At 37.3% G+C, this 17,575-nt stretch overlaps 1 protein-coding gene across 21 annotated transcripts in view; it reads right to left on the bottom strand.

Annotated features, from left to right (window-relative positions):
* Positions 1-17,575, bottom strand: part of TCF4 (transcription factor 4) — a 345,156-nt gene that overhangs the window by 159,579 nt on the left and 168,002 nt on the right. For 20 of the 21 annotated variants that reach the window (XM_037806070.1, XM_037806078.1, XM_037806067.1 and 17 more), the window contains one exon: positions 10,124-10,188. In XM_037806070.1, coding sequence (XP_037661998.1) covers positions 10,124-10,188 — 65 coding nt within the window. Of the gene's footprint in view, positions 1-8,722; positions 8,875-10,123; positions 10,189-17,575 lie in introns of those variants that run through there. The other variant, XM_037806083.1, reaches the window with a different exon arrangement.

Below are 17,575 nucleotides of genomic sequence, written 5' to 3'. Positions count from 1 at the left end.
TGTACCTTGTCTTTTGATTTTTCTATGATAATATAAAGCAAATTTACAAACTTTTCTTTTTGGTTAGATCATGGTGATATTGGCATGATTAATTCACCATGAAGAGCTGTATAGATACCCTATATAACTGCAGTGATGGATCAGTAAAAATAAGGTCATGCTCAGGAAAATTTTTGTCAGTGAATATTTACTATTATTCTTTTTTCTGGATAAAAACCATTTTATAGATGCCAATTATTGACCCAATCTTTAATACAAAGCAAGAGTCAAGTTAAGGGATTAAATACAGTAGGAATCTACCTGTATATGGTTTATATGACTTAATAACTCTTTCCCTCTTCATATTATTTCATATTCTGTCATTATGATGATCATACAAATCTCAAAGATGGTTATAAAAATCTCTAAGCACAAGATGAGTTAAGAACAAGTATTTTGATCCTCATTTTGTAACCCTTATGTTGGCTTAATAATCATATTAAGAGTTAAGCTGCATGCTAAGGTCCTCCCCCTTTGACTTTATCCTGTGTTTATATTATAGCCAGACTCTCAATTCTTGGTTTGTATAGCTTGCATGGTATTTTTTCATATGTAAAGACAAGGGGAGCAAGAAAACAAAAGTAATATTAGATGAAAGTGACTTATCATCGAAGAATAAGAAAAGCTAGCTACTTGGCTAAATAAAAATAACATATTTAGTCATTTGTAATACAAGAATAAAATGAACTCACTGGGTCTCAAGAGGTCTGCAATATGATCTTTGCAAAAGGTAGCTTGCCAATTTAATTGAGGTAGGAGTTATTTAATTTTTTTACAGGTATGGTTTTCAATAAAACTACATATGCCTATAATACTGCAATGGCAGATGTGTCTCGATTATTAGAGGTGGGCTCAAGGGAATATATACAATGGATCTTGAAATCCGTAAGCAGCTGTTTGGGAGGGGGAGGGCTGAAATGCTGGGGGTGGGCATTGTACCACACACACATGTTCCTTAAGTGCAGCAATGTTTTGTTATTTAACTGCAGGTGTATTACAGAATGAAATTTAATAACTTACTGTATACAATACCAATAAAACGGAAAAGATTCAGTGCCCTGCTGTTCATTATCGCAGTACAAATGGGCTCGGATTATTCTGTGTACAAATACGGTCAAATCCCATCGTACAGAGACCTGCATGTCCAGAGCTCCAGTGGATGGTCACCGCCTGAAAACCTCAGTGTGCTTCTTCCTTAATTGTTTTCTTATCATTGAATACACACACACACACACGTGACTTTGAGGTGGGTTAAAAATGGGATGTATCTGATATGTATTTTTTTAATCATAGAAAATCTTCACTGGGAGAAGGAACTGAAGTAAGGGATAGGAAGGTATTATTAAGAACCGTAAGAATATAACAGTGACGGTATATTCTACTCAATAAAATCTAGCAAAGTCCCAGGTTTAAGACTGCTGCCCTACCAAAGGTTGACTTCTCCCTTCATTAACTATAAGAAATATCCCACTAAAATAAGTGCCATACTGTGAAAATGGCAGTACTTGTGTTAGAAACACTGAAGCAACTGCAGCTAAGTTTTCTTGCTTGTTTTCTAGAACCTCACTGCGAAACTACTTCTGTTGCATAATAAATAACACACTGAACATAAAAGGTCCATGCTGCAGAAAGCTCAGTTTAGTTTATCTGTGAGTAAACAAATCCACGTAAACATCCAAAACACACAATTTTTCAAAGAATGGAGTTTTTGGTATCTAGGCAGGTTAGCAATACAAGGCACAGCAGCAGCCTCAAAAATATCTCTTCTTGTCTGAAGTATTTATTTCTAAAAAGCCCCTAGTAAATCCTTTCACCCAGTTACGGGAGTTTGTGGGTGTCTTAAAATGTTCCCAATATTTTAATTTTTTGTTTCCATTTTAAGAATTTGATTAGACATTTCCTCAATAATGGAATAATATTGAGCACGACCTTACACAAAGGAATAAATATTTCTGCCATATCATGTTGCAAAATTAAAATTGAATGTTGCCTTTCTTATAGGAAGAAGCTATGGGGCTGTGCTATACTGATTTCTACCCAACACGCATGCATATTTCAACATTAAATTTAATCAAGTACACCTCAGTGTTAAATTAATTATTTCTGTTTAGTTATTAATTGATCTTCCCCTTTCTCTTTACATATCAAACCTATAAAGATGAAAAACTGTAGCCCTAATTGCTCATGGTTATTAAAAACCCCTTAATGCTTTTCATAAGAGAAGAGAAGTTAATCCCAAGATCCTGATGAAATTTCAATTTGGATACCAGAAGTCCATTTCTTTGGTGCTTCATAAATCAGCTCAAGGCAGTTTCAATGACTTTTTATGCACTAGCTGTCCTGAACTGCTATATAAAACTTACCTATGCTTCTAACACATCTTATGTCATTTCATATAGTTCGTGAGTGCATTAAATGCCCTAATAGAAAAACTACTGGGTCACATTTAAGAGGCTGCTAAGGGTGTGCTTACATAGCTCTTGGGTATTTGAAGGAGCAATAATTTGATTTGGATGAATCCAAATTCTACCCATATTGCACAAAAAGCAAGGCCAGAATATAATCTATATGTTTTTAAGAAAACATTCACACTATTGCTGAAATGTGAATTGGCCAATTTTACACCAGTCTTTACACAGGAAATCCTCATTGGTATTAATGAAATCATACATGGTGATTCTGAAGATGCTACAGAATACATTATTATATACAAAAAGGCTGGGCAGACGGAACAGCTCACCCACACTTCCCTCTGCCTCCCTCTCCCAACTCCGTTCAGAGTTCTGTCAACTCTGAACAGAACTGATTTTATCTTGGGCTGGTCCCCTCTCCTGGCTGTTTCCAGGGAGCTTAATCCAATGCAACAATTATTAACTGAGAAACTACTGTGTTTCAGGTATCATGTTAGGTCTGGAATCTCCAGTGAATCTGGAATCTACCAGAAGTGTTTTTCTAAATGGTATCTAATACTGACCCCTGAGCCTAGGAACCCCAGCATGGGCTTGGGCAGCAGAGAAACCAAGTTGGAAAAGCACCAGCTCTGAAACTTACTTGGAGTGATCTTGGGTCACTTGGTTTACCTCCTCTTAGTTAATAATACTCATCATAGAGGTTTATATTGGCACCTGATATCAGCTCACTAGGCTTCCTACAGACAGCCACTCATTAGCCACATCTGCGTTGAGAAAGGACTGGGGCCAGGATTGGTTCCACTGTCTAGCTGATCCGGGATAGAGCAACTCTGTAGAACATCACAGTAATCCACGAGAGTCAGCTGGTCAGCCACTGATGGTCAACTGTGCGAGACGTTTAATAGTAATTACTAAAACAGAGAGGCAACATGAGAATTTAGAGAAACTTCAGGGCTTATCGGAAGATTAATAGCTAGGGGCACTGAGATGATCACAAGGCTCCAAATTTCAGGCTATTGGTACTATATTTAGTTTGCCAGGTAATGTACCTACCATTATCTCCTTTCTTCTGTAGCTGAAGCTTGTCTGACCATCAGCCTGAGAATAAGTGTTTTTCTGTCAATATAGTTTTAGAAATCTGAAGACTGCTTTAATACTTCCAACATCGCCCAGGTAAGGAAACATATTTAAAACAGATTATTATTATTATTATTATTATTATTATTATTATTATTATTATTCTAAATGCATGATGTCCAAAATTGATGGTGCTAACATAAGCGATGGAAGAAAGCACTTCTTCTCAACAGAAGAACGCCAGCTATGAACATAAAAAAATGATGGCGCAACAAATCACCAGTTTGAAATCCTCTATTAAATAACTGGTCCAGGTAAGGCTCGTCAATGAATGCTAAAACCAGCAGGGCAGAGGTTGCTGGAGAACAGGGATATTTGCCCAGTAACAATACATCACCACAAAGATAATTTGCTACTTGCAAAGGGAAACGGTATTTTTACAATGGAGAGAGCTAGAGTTCTCTTTTACCAAGTGAGTAGAGTTTGCATCTCCACCAGTAGGACAACTTGATATAGGCCTCCTGATGGAATGCAGTATGACACACTCAGCATATCTACAAAGTACTCAAGCTAAATATTAACCTGAATCTGAACAAGCCTTTAGACCTAATTTTCAACTTAAAGACAAGACAAGTGACAAAGAATGAATTAAAGACCACTACAAGGAATAAAAAATCAGACAATTCTAGAAAGGGGGATATTTTACAAGACAATTGGCCTGGTCTCTTCTAAGGTCAGCATCAATAAAAAGGTAAAAAGAAGTACAGCAATCTCTCTAGTTTAAAATAAATTAAAGAGACATAACAACTAAATGTCATGTATAAATGCCTGAAAAAAAGAGAGAGGGGGATAAAAAAAGAAAACCATTGAAGACATTTTCACAGAGACAATCAGAAAATCAGAATACGGATTGGGTATTAGATTAGGAAACGTTAATTTCTTTAGGAGTGATAGCAGTATTTTATTTAAATAGGCAAACATTCTTTTTTTTTAGGATATGCATCACAGAAGCATCTAGGCATGAAATTTTATTATATCTGTCTCTTAAAAATGGTTCACTGAAATATGCATATATACAAACACATTATATGCACATGAAGCAAATATGACAAATATTAACTGTTTAACCTAAGAGGTAGGTATATGGCATTTCATTTTATTACTTTTTAAACTTTCCTGAATGTTTAAAATATGCATTAAAAAGTTAAAAATAAAATTTAAAATGGAGCAAATGGAGCTTGATTCTCCTCATTAATACCAAAAAGTTATTGGTGGGATTGAAGGGTGGGTATGCACAAGGTGTCTTTTTGTTTTTCTCCTTAGGACCTAACAAATGACGAGCTACACAAATGCAGTGAAAGAAAGGATGCATTCTCTCCCTTGGTGAGCACTGGATGGCCGCTGAGAGAGGGGTATTCTCAAAGCAATCCCCAACACAGAGCTTTAGGGCCTAGTTGCTGATGTCTGAAACTATCATGCTTTTTAATATTCTGTCCTACTCTCCACACTGACAAATTCAAAATGGTCAGGACTAGATTTCGATTTTTGGTTCCAACAGCACATCACCCAGGAATAAAGAAAATCGATGAGTTCCCTCATTTGTGCCTTTCCGGAAACACAGGCCTAGGCCAGTGAAGCACCAAACCAGGACTCAGTCCTGCAAAAGCAGTAGTGAGGAGCTCTCTATACGATGAACTCTGTATCATCCTGGCGCCTGCGCAGCACTTTAAAAAGAAGGGCGTGTAAAGGACTTTCTTTGGGAGAGAATATGGTTTCCACAGGCATGAAGAAGATGTTCATTATGTTTCTCATACATTACTATTCAGATTTTACTATCTCAAAACACTTTCCAAAAGGATGCCGGGGAAATAGGCATTAGGTCATCACAATTAGGTCATCCTGGTCCTCACCCTGCTGGGCACAGGGTACACTGTGCCAGATGAAGCACACACGGCCTCTGCCCTCTGGGAGTTTGGAGAATCCTGGTAGAAATCAGCATTAAACAAACATAAAAAAACGGCAAATTCTACAAAGCACAATGAAGGAAAAGAACAGTGTGCCAAGGCTCTATAAAACAGGGCCCTGGACAGGGAAGAATGCATCGCACCTGGACTGAATTTATGATGCACTAAGAATCAACAGTATAGCATAACATCAAATTAAAAACCAAGATATATTTCTGTGTAAACAAGGCCTAAACAGGCATTTGCATGAGAAGAGACAAAAGGATTCTGTGCCTTTTTTGCATACATGCTTTCCACTAAGACCTTAGATAAGAAAAAATTTAAGGGGTCAAAAGTTTTAGAATTAAGTAATTTGTAATTCCGTAAGTATAATAAAAAATAAAGGAAAAATCAATTCTTAAATGTGTAATTTAGTTTAAGAATCAACTATATGTTTAATTTCAATGAATCAAAAATGACTAGGTTTATGAGCAAACTAAGTTACATATAGAGATGACCTGTTTCCTCTACAGTTCCAAAGTTTCTGGAATTTACCAACAGTACCGTAGATTAGACCTAATTCTTAAATCCCATCAGTTTAAAGAGCTAAACATCAAATGACTTTATCAGAACAGTCCTACTTGATTACTTGCTGAGAAAAAGTCCTACTTGATTACTTGCTGAGAAAAAAAAAAAGAATTTGGATAAGGTTAAAATCTTGGACTTCACCAGAGAAAATGAGATACGGGATGGGACATTTCATTTGCAGAATTTTGTATAAAGATTTCAAGGCATCTCACTGATTTTCACTATATCACTAAATTTCACAGACTTAAATGAAGTGCATATGCTATTCAGTTCTGTGCTTTTAGCAATCAAATTAAGACAAGAAATCTAGGAGGTTTTTCAAGGTCAATAGTAATGCCAGGTTTTGAATACAAGTCTTTTGAATAGAATAGATTCCCATAGATCAGTCATTCTCCAACTACACTGCTCATTAGAATCACCTGGGTAGTTGTTAGAAAAGCACAGACCCCAATTCATGAGATTCTAATTTGACCACTCTCAGGTAGGGCCTAGCTTTCTGTATATTAAACACATATACACACATGCACACACACGTCTTGTCCAAGAGATGTTTATATGAAGCCAGAGTTGGAAACCACTGCTTTAGCTTAGGCTACATCTCTGAATAAAATAAAATGAAATAAAATTCCTGATTATCAATGCTGAAATTCCATTTAAAGGGAAAACTTCTGGGAGATTGTGTTGACATCATCTCATTCAAAAACGGTAATCTCGGCAAAATAAAAAAGTTTGTATTTGCCAAACACCTTAATTCAAAGCAGCAAAAGAGGCCAAAAGCAAAACGACATTTCCCCCCCCTTCGGTCATCTGCAATGATGTCTATTTGGTATTAATAATTGGCTATCATATTAAGTTTGGCCTATCTTGAGAAAAACTTAATTTCCGCCTTTTTAATTTCCGTCAGACTTTCCATTATAAATCTTATTTTCTCTGCCTGTAAAAGTAGTATGAGGTTGCAATTTGGCAAGAACATGTTAAGCCTGGGTGTGATTTCTGTACCCCAATTTGATTTAAATTAATTTTGTCATATTTAGTAACAACCAAAAAAAAAAGCTCGTTTGGTTACTTTTGCTGGTCTGTTGGTTCCTTTTTCTATACAATTTCAAGTTTCTAAAAGCCGCTGTGTTCATTTCTGATCATTTATATCGATATACATAGACGACTTCATACTATTTATTCCAATACTTTTTTAATGAAAACTCAATTGGAAATAAAGACGATGCTGGCTTTCGTTTTTCTGTTAAAATATCCACTTTTTAAAAAGTCTCATGTCTATCACTGTATTAAATTCACATGAAAAATATAATGGAGATATATATACACATTTAACCTGATATATTTTTAAAACATACACCTCAAAAAGAATTTCTTCCTCTAGGACAGCATTTTACTACCTGTTGCTGTTATTTCTCTCTATCAAACAAAAGACTGTTGGGACTGGCATAAGCACATTCACAAGAAACCCTGCTCATCTCTTTAAGTCCACAGGATACATGGTTATAACATGATAAGGCAGCATTTGGAGCTCCTTAGTCCACAGGTTTTCCATCCAGCATCTCTATGATGCAGTAAAAGAGGAGAAAAAAGCGTCACCTCCATGAGAGTCACTCACCTTGTCACACAGAGGGGAGTCATTTCAGCTGTGATCTGCTAGTTAGACTTGAAGCCCAAGATACCCAGACTTGCCTTTCTTTGGGGTTTGCATAGCTGGTGTTGTAGACAGGGATTCAAAGAACAACGGCATAAGAGAAGCTGACTGATTCCCTGGAAGACACTCTACGGTCTATTCTATTCTAAAATCGCACAGAAAGCAGAAATTCGTAATATGCACAGTTTTAATTTTCATCTCCCTTTTCCTCAGTCAGGGAAATTCCAAAATTCACTCTTTATTTATCCATAAGTAATCATACTACTTAGGGATATTGCTGAGACCACGTTGAACATAGACTAAGCAGAGTTGATTCTTGCAAGACTCACAACCATGAAGCAGAAATAAGAAGGAAGGAATCTCCACACTCCACAGCTCTAGTATGAGACTTTTTAAGCAAAGCATTTGCAGCCATAGTCAAATATATACAACAGAATTTTCCTGGACATGAATGTCTCAAAATGAATCTCCCAAGGTCCAGAAATTCAGCCATCACAGACAGTCCACCTCTGCTCCACCCTCCACCCCTTTCCACTTCTCATCTCACCTTGTATTTGCAAAAAAATTAACTTCAGTTTCACCCGAGGGAAGAATTCCCCACAAACGAGGGAGTGCCTGTCTCCCTGCACATACACAGACAGACTCACGCGGTCTGGATGATGCTTTCACAAGTTAAGGGGCCTCACGCTTACTCAGCAGAGGAAATCTTTGTGTCGGTGAGGAATCACGCCAATTCCTATTAGTAAGAAAGGATACAGGGGCGAGGAAGCCTATTCTCTCATTGAACAGAAAAAAGAGGCCCAGCAAAAATAGAGACACTTCCATGACCATCTGCAGAAAGGAAGGATGTTGTCAACTTTCTTCTCCCCCAAACTCTAATGACCTCTGCCTTGACCCTCAGAAACCAGATACACAGGAACAGGCTCTTCTACAGGAATCGAGAGCTTTCCATCAGAGACACAGCACTGAGAGGAGGCTTGTTGCCCAAGCTATCTACCCAGAACATTTGCACTCACATTCCAAAGATGTTTCCGTTGCACTGGAATGGCTGTAAATTTCTTTCCTGCAGAATTCTTTCCAAACAAACTGCCATGAACTGCCCTCTGCAGCCTGTGCAGCGGGGTTCTTAAACAAGCACCGTTCACCTCATCTCAACAAAGCTTTCAGATGCCGAATATGACTCAAACGGTGGCTCAACCAAAGGAGTAAACTTTAAAAATGCAAATATATACGGAAGGGAAAAAAAAAAAAAACCCACCAGAATTGCACTTTCGACATCTATGACTGATGTGTAAAGCAAGCTTCCTCCACAGGCTCTTTTTAATTACTAAAACTAATGTTTGCTTACATTTTTCAAAGATATATTAAATGGGTTGTTTAAAAAACTCAAAATAGATTTTTTCCCCCATATCTTTAAAGAAACTGGGAGGGCTAGAGGGTTCAAGAGAGGAAGCACTCCCTTTCTAGCACAAAAAGAATGTACATTCTGTTTGGATGAATAAAAAACAGTAGAAGGCTCTGACTATTAAAGAGGGTTATTAAATTGTGTCAAGAGTTTTCCAAAGTAAGAAAACAATGTTCTTAAAAAAAAAAAAATGCCTAAATCGTAAACAACAAAAAGATTTTAAACATATGATTGATACCCATATTGAAATTAAGAAGAAAACATCTATAAAAACTCAATTGTCTTGAAACAAAGCTTACACTTTGGGCTACTGATAGTATTTTTAGAACTGGACTCTCTCTGGAGAGTTACAAGTATGCAAATATGGTGTGCACAGAGGCACAAACACACACGTGCTATACCTTTGTATTACACTGGCATTTTATTATTTAATTAAAGTACTCTTATTTTTCTAGCTGACGCATGCTTCCCTTGAGACGGCTTTGCTGTTAGCCTGCTGGCCTTGACTTCCAGCCAAAAACAATTCAGAAACAAAAAGGGACAACAAATCATATTTTCACAGACATTTTTATCCCTCAATACAACCCTGTTTTCACACAACATCATACAGCCCCTATGAAAACTATAATTTAGGGCAATAGCCATCCAAACCCAGGGTCTGACACATGGCTCCACAGTGTTTTTCCAGTGTAAGAAATTCTTAAGTTCTTAATTGCAAATAGACTCTTTGATAGAACCACTTTATCCGACATCCCTGGTTTGCAAACAGTGACACTGGTATCGGCTGACGGATTAAAAAATAAAAACAAGCTAGTGAATTTAATTCTGATAAGGCAGATTTCAAGATGAGGCGTTTATTAGTTCAAAGCTCTGTTATTTCATTACTTTTTAAAAGAGGCAGTCATTGGCAGACAGTGCATCTTAGTCACTATCAAAAAACGCATATTTACAAAACAAGCTGATTTACCAGGTTAATTTTTGCAACCCTTTCACAACCGAGATTTTCACTTACCTGGTGGCAACCCTGTAAGTTTGATTCTCTCCCATAAGATGAGTATGAGCCCCTTTCTGTTTTACCTGCCAAGAGAAACAACAAAAACGGGTAAATTGTGTTTTTTTTTTCTTTAAAAATAAATCTCCTCCAGGTACCAGACATCTAATTCTCTTTCCCGATGATGTTTACATACGTAAAGTAGACACTACCAGCAATGTGTGCAAGCAAGAGAGGGAATAACACTTCCTCACTCTGGCTATGATATACTGGAAAAAAATAGCCTTCATTCCTATTCTTAGCCAAACTGCTCCACACTTCCAAAAACTGTCATTCCAATGGCCTCCACTTTCTCTAACAAGCAAATTGTCATTCCTTATTTTCACTTTCTTTCTCTCTCACAAAATTTAAACAATTTCATTTTTATTTACACAGCAGGCAAATTATCAATGTAATGACCCTAGCATAGTAATTCCCATTGATTATATTGACTCTTAATGGTGAGGCCAAAGCTAATCAATCACAGGATCTCCAGATGGTGAATCTAGCAAAGAAACTATTCAAAATTCCGAGTCTCTCTCTCTCTTACTCTCTCTAACTCCCTTTCGCAGGAGTAAATCCCATCATGATCAAGACGATGATGGCATTTACATTTGGAAGAGAGGTTTTCTGAAAAAATTGTGCACTCTGAACCCAAGTTCAGTTTCCACCGGTAGACCCAGCAAGACAAGGGATCACTGAATGTGAATGTTTTGTTCGAATTCTAAAAACCCTATTTTTATCTGCAGACTGTTCTATAGAGATGTATGGAGCCTCACATGCTATTTGGCCACATCTAAGCATAAAATAAAGCTGCTCATTTGTTTCTTTTCAAAGTATGCTTAGGCTTAATAATGAGCAGGGAAGAGAACAAAACCACATTATAAGAGATCTAACTAGTAGAGTTCAGCAAGTGACATATGAAGAGTCGTTACAGAAAACTGGTCCATGCCAGGTCATTAAAAAAGGACCAGTGAGAGAGCCAATGCCAGAACCCAACCCTGCCCCATCCAATACTGAAGGATACTTCTTGCTTTGAGATTACAGCTTTAAGATACACTGTATGTTACACTGAGGATGACACTAATCTTTTTTCCATTTGGGAAAATTCAAAACTAGTATTTTGGGGAACTGAATGGGTAACCCTCCTAAAGAATATAACACCCAAAGTTTTCCCCTCTCAACTCAAACTTAACAGAAACATTAAAAGTAGTAGTAGTCATTAAGTAGTATCTTTCAGGTCAATGGCAATGTTATTAGAGTGTGCCTTCTGCACACCACACAAAGAATGAAGCTCTAATAAAACTCACATCTAGTCAAAAGCTCACTTGTATCCAAGTCACTATATATAAAAGATAGAAGGTGATTTTCTCTGAAAGTCTATAAGAGTCAGAATTAACCCTCTCTCCCCCAATATTAACTTTTCTGCTGATTGCAATAAATCACAAACTTGGAAAAACACCCCCCTGCTCCCCATTTCTGGTATAGTGTTCAGTGCTAAGCATAAAATCCATGCCCTATCAGTTTCAATTCCACTGAAACAGGACATCATTTAACAGACTGCCAGTCTTGGAAGATCTAAGAGAATAATTTTCATTGTGTGAGGATTTTATATGGAAAGAAAAGATGCCTTCACCTGTGTATGCAGCAAAATGGCTCTTCAGACATATTTACTCTTCTGCGTAGGTCAAATTTAAGCACTTATGCTCCTTAACTTCTCTTTATTAATATTACTAACAGAAGAGACTCAACCTTTGTAAGCTACCAAATGACACATACCCTTCCTTAAGCTCTTGTATTCAAAAAAGCTTCAATACAATGACCACATAATTCACTGTGACCTGATATTCGGTTAACAACTGTATAGGTAGATAGGTAAGTAGGTAAATAGGTAGGTAGGAAATTAGAATTCGCACTGACTTCCTAGGAAATTGAACATCTAGTGTCCTGTTTTTGGTAATTTGTAAAAATTGAATTGTAAAATGCAGTCTGAGGAAGAAAGGCCATCTTTTTTATTCTCTAGAAGGAATTACTGAAGATATCTCTACAGAATCTCACCACCCAGTATTATTTCAAAACTCAAGTCCAGCACATAGAACTGGAGAGGAGTTTTATTACCTCGGGTACCTAAGTTGGGGCCACTCCTCCTAGTATTTTAAAGCTAGCAGATCAGTGCAAATAGTAAGAAGTTTAAAAAGAAAGAGAATAAGATGGGCAAGAGAGAAAAAGGAGAGAAAGACAAGAGAGAGAGTGGGATGGGGAAGAATAGGGGGTAGGCAGAGGAAGGCGGAGGCGGGACAGGAGAGGAGAAGCAAGTGAATTCGTGCTGCACAGAGTCCCCGAAGTGCCCCCGGCTGCCTGGACCCAGCATTCTTGACTATCATATCAGATACAGACTGCTTCATCTTAATTTTGGTTGTTAAAAAATATTTATCCAGATACAAAAATAAACCCACTGCAAATTACAAGTTGTCAGGGTTAAAAATCTACTCCTGTTTGTGTGGGGGAGGATAAGGGACCAGCATAGACATGAATCATTCTCAGTAATTTGAGTGTTTCCATGACATCAGTGGGCACTCGTCCAGGACTCTGTCGAAGTCTGTGAGGTACCAAAGAGGCAGCGCAGCCCGCAGGAGGCTGGGAGGTGCACTTTTTTTTTTTTCCCTAAGATTATGCTCCTTGTAAAGATTTCATCTGTAGCATCCACTTTTTACCATCAAATAGATGCTCTGGAGATCATGAGCGAACACATTTCATTCTGGTAGTGTAAGCCTTTAACTTTATTACATCTTTTTGTTCCCAAATTCAACCATAAATCTGTCCTCCGAGCCCAAACCCCTGTTTGGGAGCAAGATAATCAGGGACTGGGGATAAAACCCAAGAACCAAGAACCATCTAAATGTAACATATCTAGTCCTATCATTTTTTAATGATGAAAAGCAGCCATTTTTAAATGACACCCTGGTTTCTAGGAAAAAAAAAAATCTTTTGTGTAAACTGTCCATTAAAAATTAGCTTTGGTCTTGATGTTAATTTTCTGCTTAAAATTCACTGGAACATTTGTTTCAGATAATAAAATTTTCTAGAGTGTTGATAACATGTTTGGGTAGGATCAGTAAGTAACTATCTGTGCTCATGAACATAAAAGCTCCTAAATATCTGTGTTTACTCTATGTTAGGCATGGATTTTTGTCACTTGTACCAACTGACTGGCGTGGACAGCTTCTTTCCTCCTTTCCCCATTCTTCATCACCCAGCCCCGCCATCCCCACAAGCACAACAGAGCTTTGAAAGAGCTACAGATTCTATTTTTCCAATATTTAAAAGAGATAGCAGTGATGAACAAACCCAGCGCATTCACTGCGGAATTTTCGAGACAACCCTCTAGTACTAGAATGCGACAGCCGCTGCGGATATTTTTTGGCACAAAGACAATGGTGGCAGTGCCAAGCCCCATGGCTAAAACTACTCAAAAGAGGCATAAGGGTAGCATTAATCGCTCAAGTCTTTTACTGCATGGAGTACTGTTGTCCATATTTTAAAAACTAAAAGTACCCGTTAGTAACATTTGTTGTATGCCCATAAAGGGGGAGGGTGGGTTCTGAAATGTATACCAGAAACAAATCTTGTCAGGCATTTGATTCATTTTTATACCTAAAAGGACCAAATGTTAAATTTTGCTGCTGGTGACGATTTGCCGTGCATGAAACGAATGATATGACCTAATGGAGTACACTGAAGGCTGAATGAAAGCTATAGAGAGGATTTCATAAACTAAGTCGACATATTGGCTAAACAACTTTCTTCTCAAAAAATGATGTATACAAGGAACATGTAATACCATGTCACAATTTTTTAAATTAAACAAGTAAAATGCTGTAAATGAGCAGACACAACATCCGTCAATCAATCCTTCTAGAGACAAAGGAGATCAACACACAGCCCCTTCTCTAGAACAAAGTCGGCATCTATAGTGAACAAACAATCCAGAAGGTCAACATGTGTTTTGTCCAAACTGAACCAACCCATCAGTTGTTAAAACCTGTATTTAAATTTGATGATTAAAATAGCACCAATTGACAATAATAAAGGATTCGCTTGCTTCTTCTGTTGCCCTTGAAAAACTAAGGTAAGCAGAAAATATAAGCTACTTCTAGCTTTTTTATAAAGGCCATTAGTTTGGCTGATCTATTCAATAATCCTTTATTTTGCTTTCCCAAGAAGGGCAGGGAAAATTTTTTTCTAATTTTTATTTGGGAGGCAGTATGCTTAATAATAATCTAAAGAATTCCAAATTTGATATGTTATATTCTTACATTATTTACCATTTGACTTACATGTTTCTTTCCGACATATCCATGTTATCTTATCATAAGGGAAAGCCAAAGGGGCTGGTTGAGAATGAAAATATTACATGAAGGAAAAACGGCCTCATGAGTCCACTCAACTCCCATGGATATTTCCAAGTATCACCTTTGGTGTATAACCACATCTGGACACACATGGCAATTTTAAGTCGCATGGAAAGAGTCAGAGACAGTCAAGAACAACTTACCAATAAAACAATTTTTGGAGATACATTATGTCACAGACAATCCATAGGCAATTCCACTGGTGGCTGACCAGTAGGATAATAAATAACAGGGTCATGTTTCAGTTTCTAGGCTTTCATTCATAAAAGGCCATTTGAAAAATTACATATAAATGGTAGCTGTTTCACCCACCACTGCAACATTTGCACCTGTATGGCAAAATATACCAGTCTGTGGACAGCGTGGATGAAAAGCTATCTGATGCTGCAGGACAATACCAAGCAAGGCTGCTTCATTGTTAATCCTCATTCTGGGAACTGAAGAATGAGCCTTTTGTTCCCTGGCATCAGACTAGGGGGCTCATCATAAACATGTTCAACTCAGAATAAATCTCTATTCCCTTCCCCAACCCCAATCCACTTCTGGTTAACCTATTATTTTTTTTTTTGAATATTGAAAGAGCTACTTAATTAAACAATAACTAGACTTTTTAGTGGTTCTGACAACATGCATGAGGTTTTTATAGTCCTTTCGTCTTTTTCATGCCTGCTTTTCCTCCCCAGCCCAAGTAAGAATACTGAGTGCTTGTCATATATTGGCCATTATCTGAAGGGTTCTGTGTAAATTGATTTGTTCAATCTGCACCATAATCCTGGGGGTCAGGTAATATAAACACCATTTTACAGATGAGGAAACTGAGACCTAGAAAATTGCCCAGGGTCACATAGGTAGTGGGTGATAGAACCCCGGATTCAAACCCTCAGAGTTCAACTCTACAGGCTGTGCTCTTAGCACCAAGCTGGGCTGCTAGTATATAAACTCAGAAAAAAAAATTTATTGAAGAAATTAGAGGGCCAATACTGAAGAGTCTCAAATCCCAGAGCTCAAAACACTCATGAATTTGATATCAAATTAATGAAAGTGTCTTATAGGTGGTAGATAATTTACATTTACATGGTGTTTTATTCCTAAAAGGTCTCTAGGTGCTTTACAAATGAAATTCACAGAATTGGTGAAGTCTTCCAATAAACTGCAACCGTCTTTATGTTAACTCAAAGCAACTAATTAACAAAAAACATGGCAGAAAACTGCACTTCTATACATTCCCTACATGAAGATTATGACTTTGCATTAAAATAAGAGAAAAGGGAAAGTAACAATATAATTATAATATAGGACAGAGCAGCCTCTCCCACAAAGTATCTTCTGTGCAACAGTAACCCTACAACAGGCTCCAAAAAAACAAAAGGGATGTTACATAAAAAGATCTAGAAATCATTATAAGCTATCTATATCCTTCTCCCAGAAATTTACATTGGATCTTAGCATGTTAAGGCTCTGACAAGTCCTGCATGTGAAGCTATTTATTTACTTGGCTTTAATCCAGTGTTTCCTAAACTTATCTGAACACATATACCTGCCCCCATCTTTTTTGACTATTAATAAAAGTCCTGAAAAACTTTAGGAACTACTATTTTAAAACAACATAATGTTAAGTATGGTTTGTTTGTAATTTTCTATCAAATAAATAATGAGTTCAGAAACTGAATTTTAAGGTATCTAAATTGACCAAAAAAAAAAGATAGTTTTTAACTGCTTGTTCTCTGATGTCTCTATTGGTGCACACTTCTCAGAAAGAACAACATTTGTTGTTTTAGGTAGGTGGTCAACTTTCATTTTCCCTGATCCCAGTTTGGAGATGGGAGTCTGGGTTTGCAGGAAAGCAGGAGTTGACATTATTCTTCTTATTTCTAAAATTCAGAGATGAGCACTGGTTCTCTCCTACAGAATCTTATTGTACCAGGACAACTCTCTCTTCAACCACAGGCATTAAAACAGCCCACAAAATTCAAGATAAACTCCATGCTAAAAGAATTACAACTCAATTAACTCAGGCAAATAAACTAGTCATTCCATAGCCTAGAAAATCTTTCCTTCTTCCCCTTCTTCCTAAAATGAGACAGAAATTGAAATAGAAAGAAGGAGAGTGAGGGGCAGGTGACCAGACATACAGTTTGTAGCAAGGGATAACGGGAAATAGGAGGCTAGCTGTTATTCTGGAATATACTGGCATTAACCTTCTCTTTCATTGCTGTTTTTTAAGTCACAAAAATAGAATACTGCAGTAATGGTCTATATCTCTGATCTCGTTAGAAAATTATGAGTTTCGGCTGCCTTTCATCACTGATGCCCCTCACCTTGCAGAGGCACGGCACTGCCATCAAAACAGCGGGTCTACTGAACCCCTGATGTGCTGACTATCTTGAGGCACCATCAAAACTCTTTACTTTAGGAGACTATATGAATCTATATTCAATTCTATACTGAATATATAAGCTAGCACTTGTAAAGCACTTTACAGCATGCAGAGTAATTCAACTTACATTATTTAACACAACCCACCCAAAGAACTCATTAGAAGGAGATCTCTATTTTTAGAGATGAGGTCACTAATATTCAGAAGGGGCAAGTGGCTTATACAGACATAAAGGTTATACATATATTTAGAGATGACGCTAGAATATAAACTTCCAACCCCATTGCCAAAACTCTTTCTACAACACACCACCTCCTTTTGGGGTATTCTAGATGCATTATCAATATTTACTGGGGTTTAGCAAACATTATTCCTCTTGTCTCGTCACGACCACAACCTCCCCTAAAATAATTTTAATTCAATTCATAGCAAGTCAAAGAAGAATTCTCAAGGCCTTTGATGGATGAAAACGTTCTAATTGATAAACATTTTGAGTGAACAACCTCTGGGTATACCAAAAACCACTTCCCACTGCAGAAGAAAAACAGTGCCTTAAATTATCTCGTGTGCCCTGGATAATAACAGTCAAAATAATCCCCTCACTCAGTGTCATACTTAGGAGAGGTGCACACACCATCAAATTAA

The sequence above is a fragment of the Choloepus didactylus genome, chromosome 16, assembly GCF_015220235.1.
Source record: "Choloepus didactylus isolate mChoDid1 chromosome 16, mChoDid1.pri, whole genome shotgun sequence".
NCBI classification, from domain to species: Eukaryota; Metazoa; Chordata; class Mammalia; order Pilosa; family Megalonychidae; genus Choloepus; species Choloepus didactylus.
This window is presented reverse-complemented; position numbering and strand designations above follow the sequence as displayed.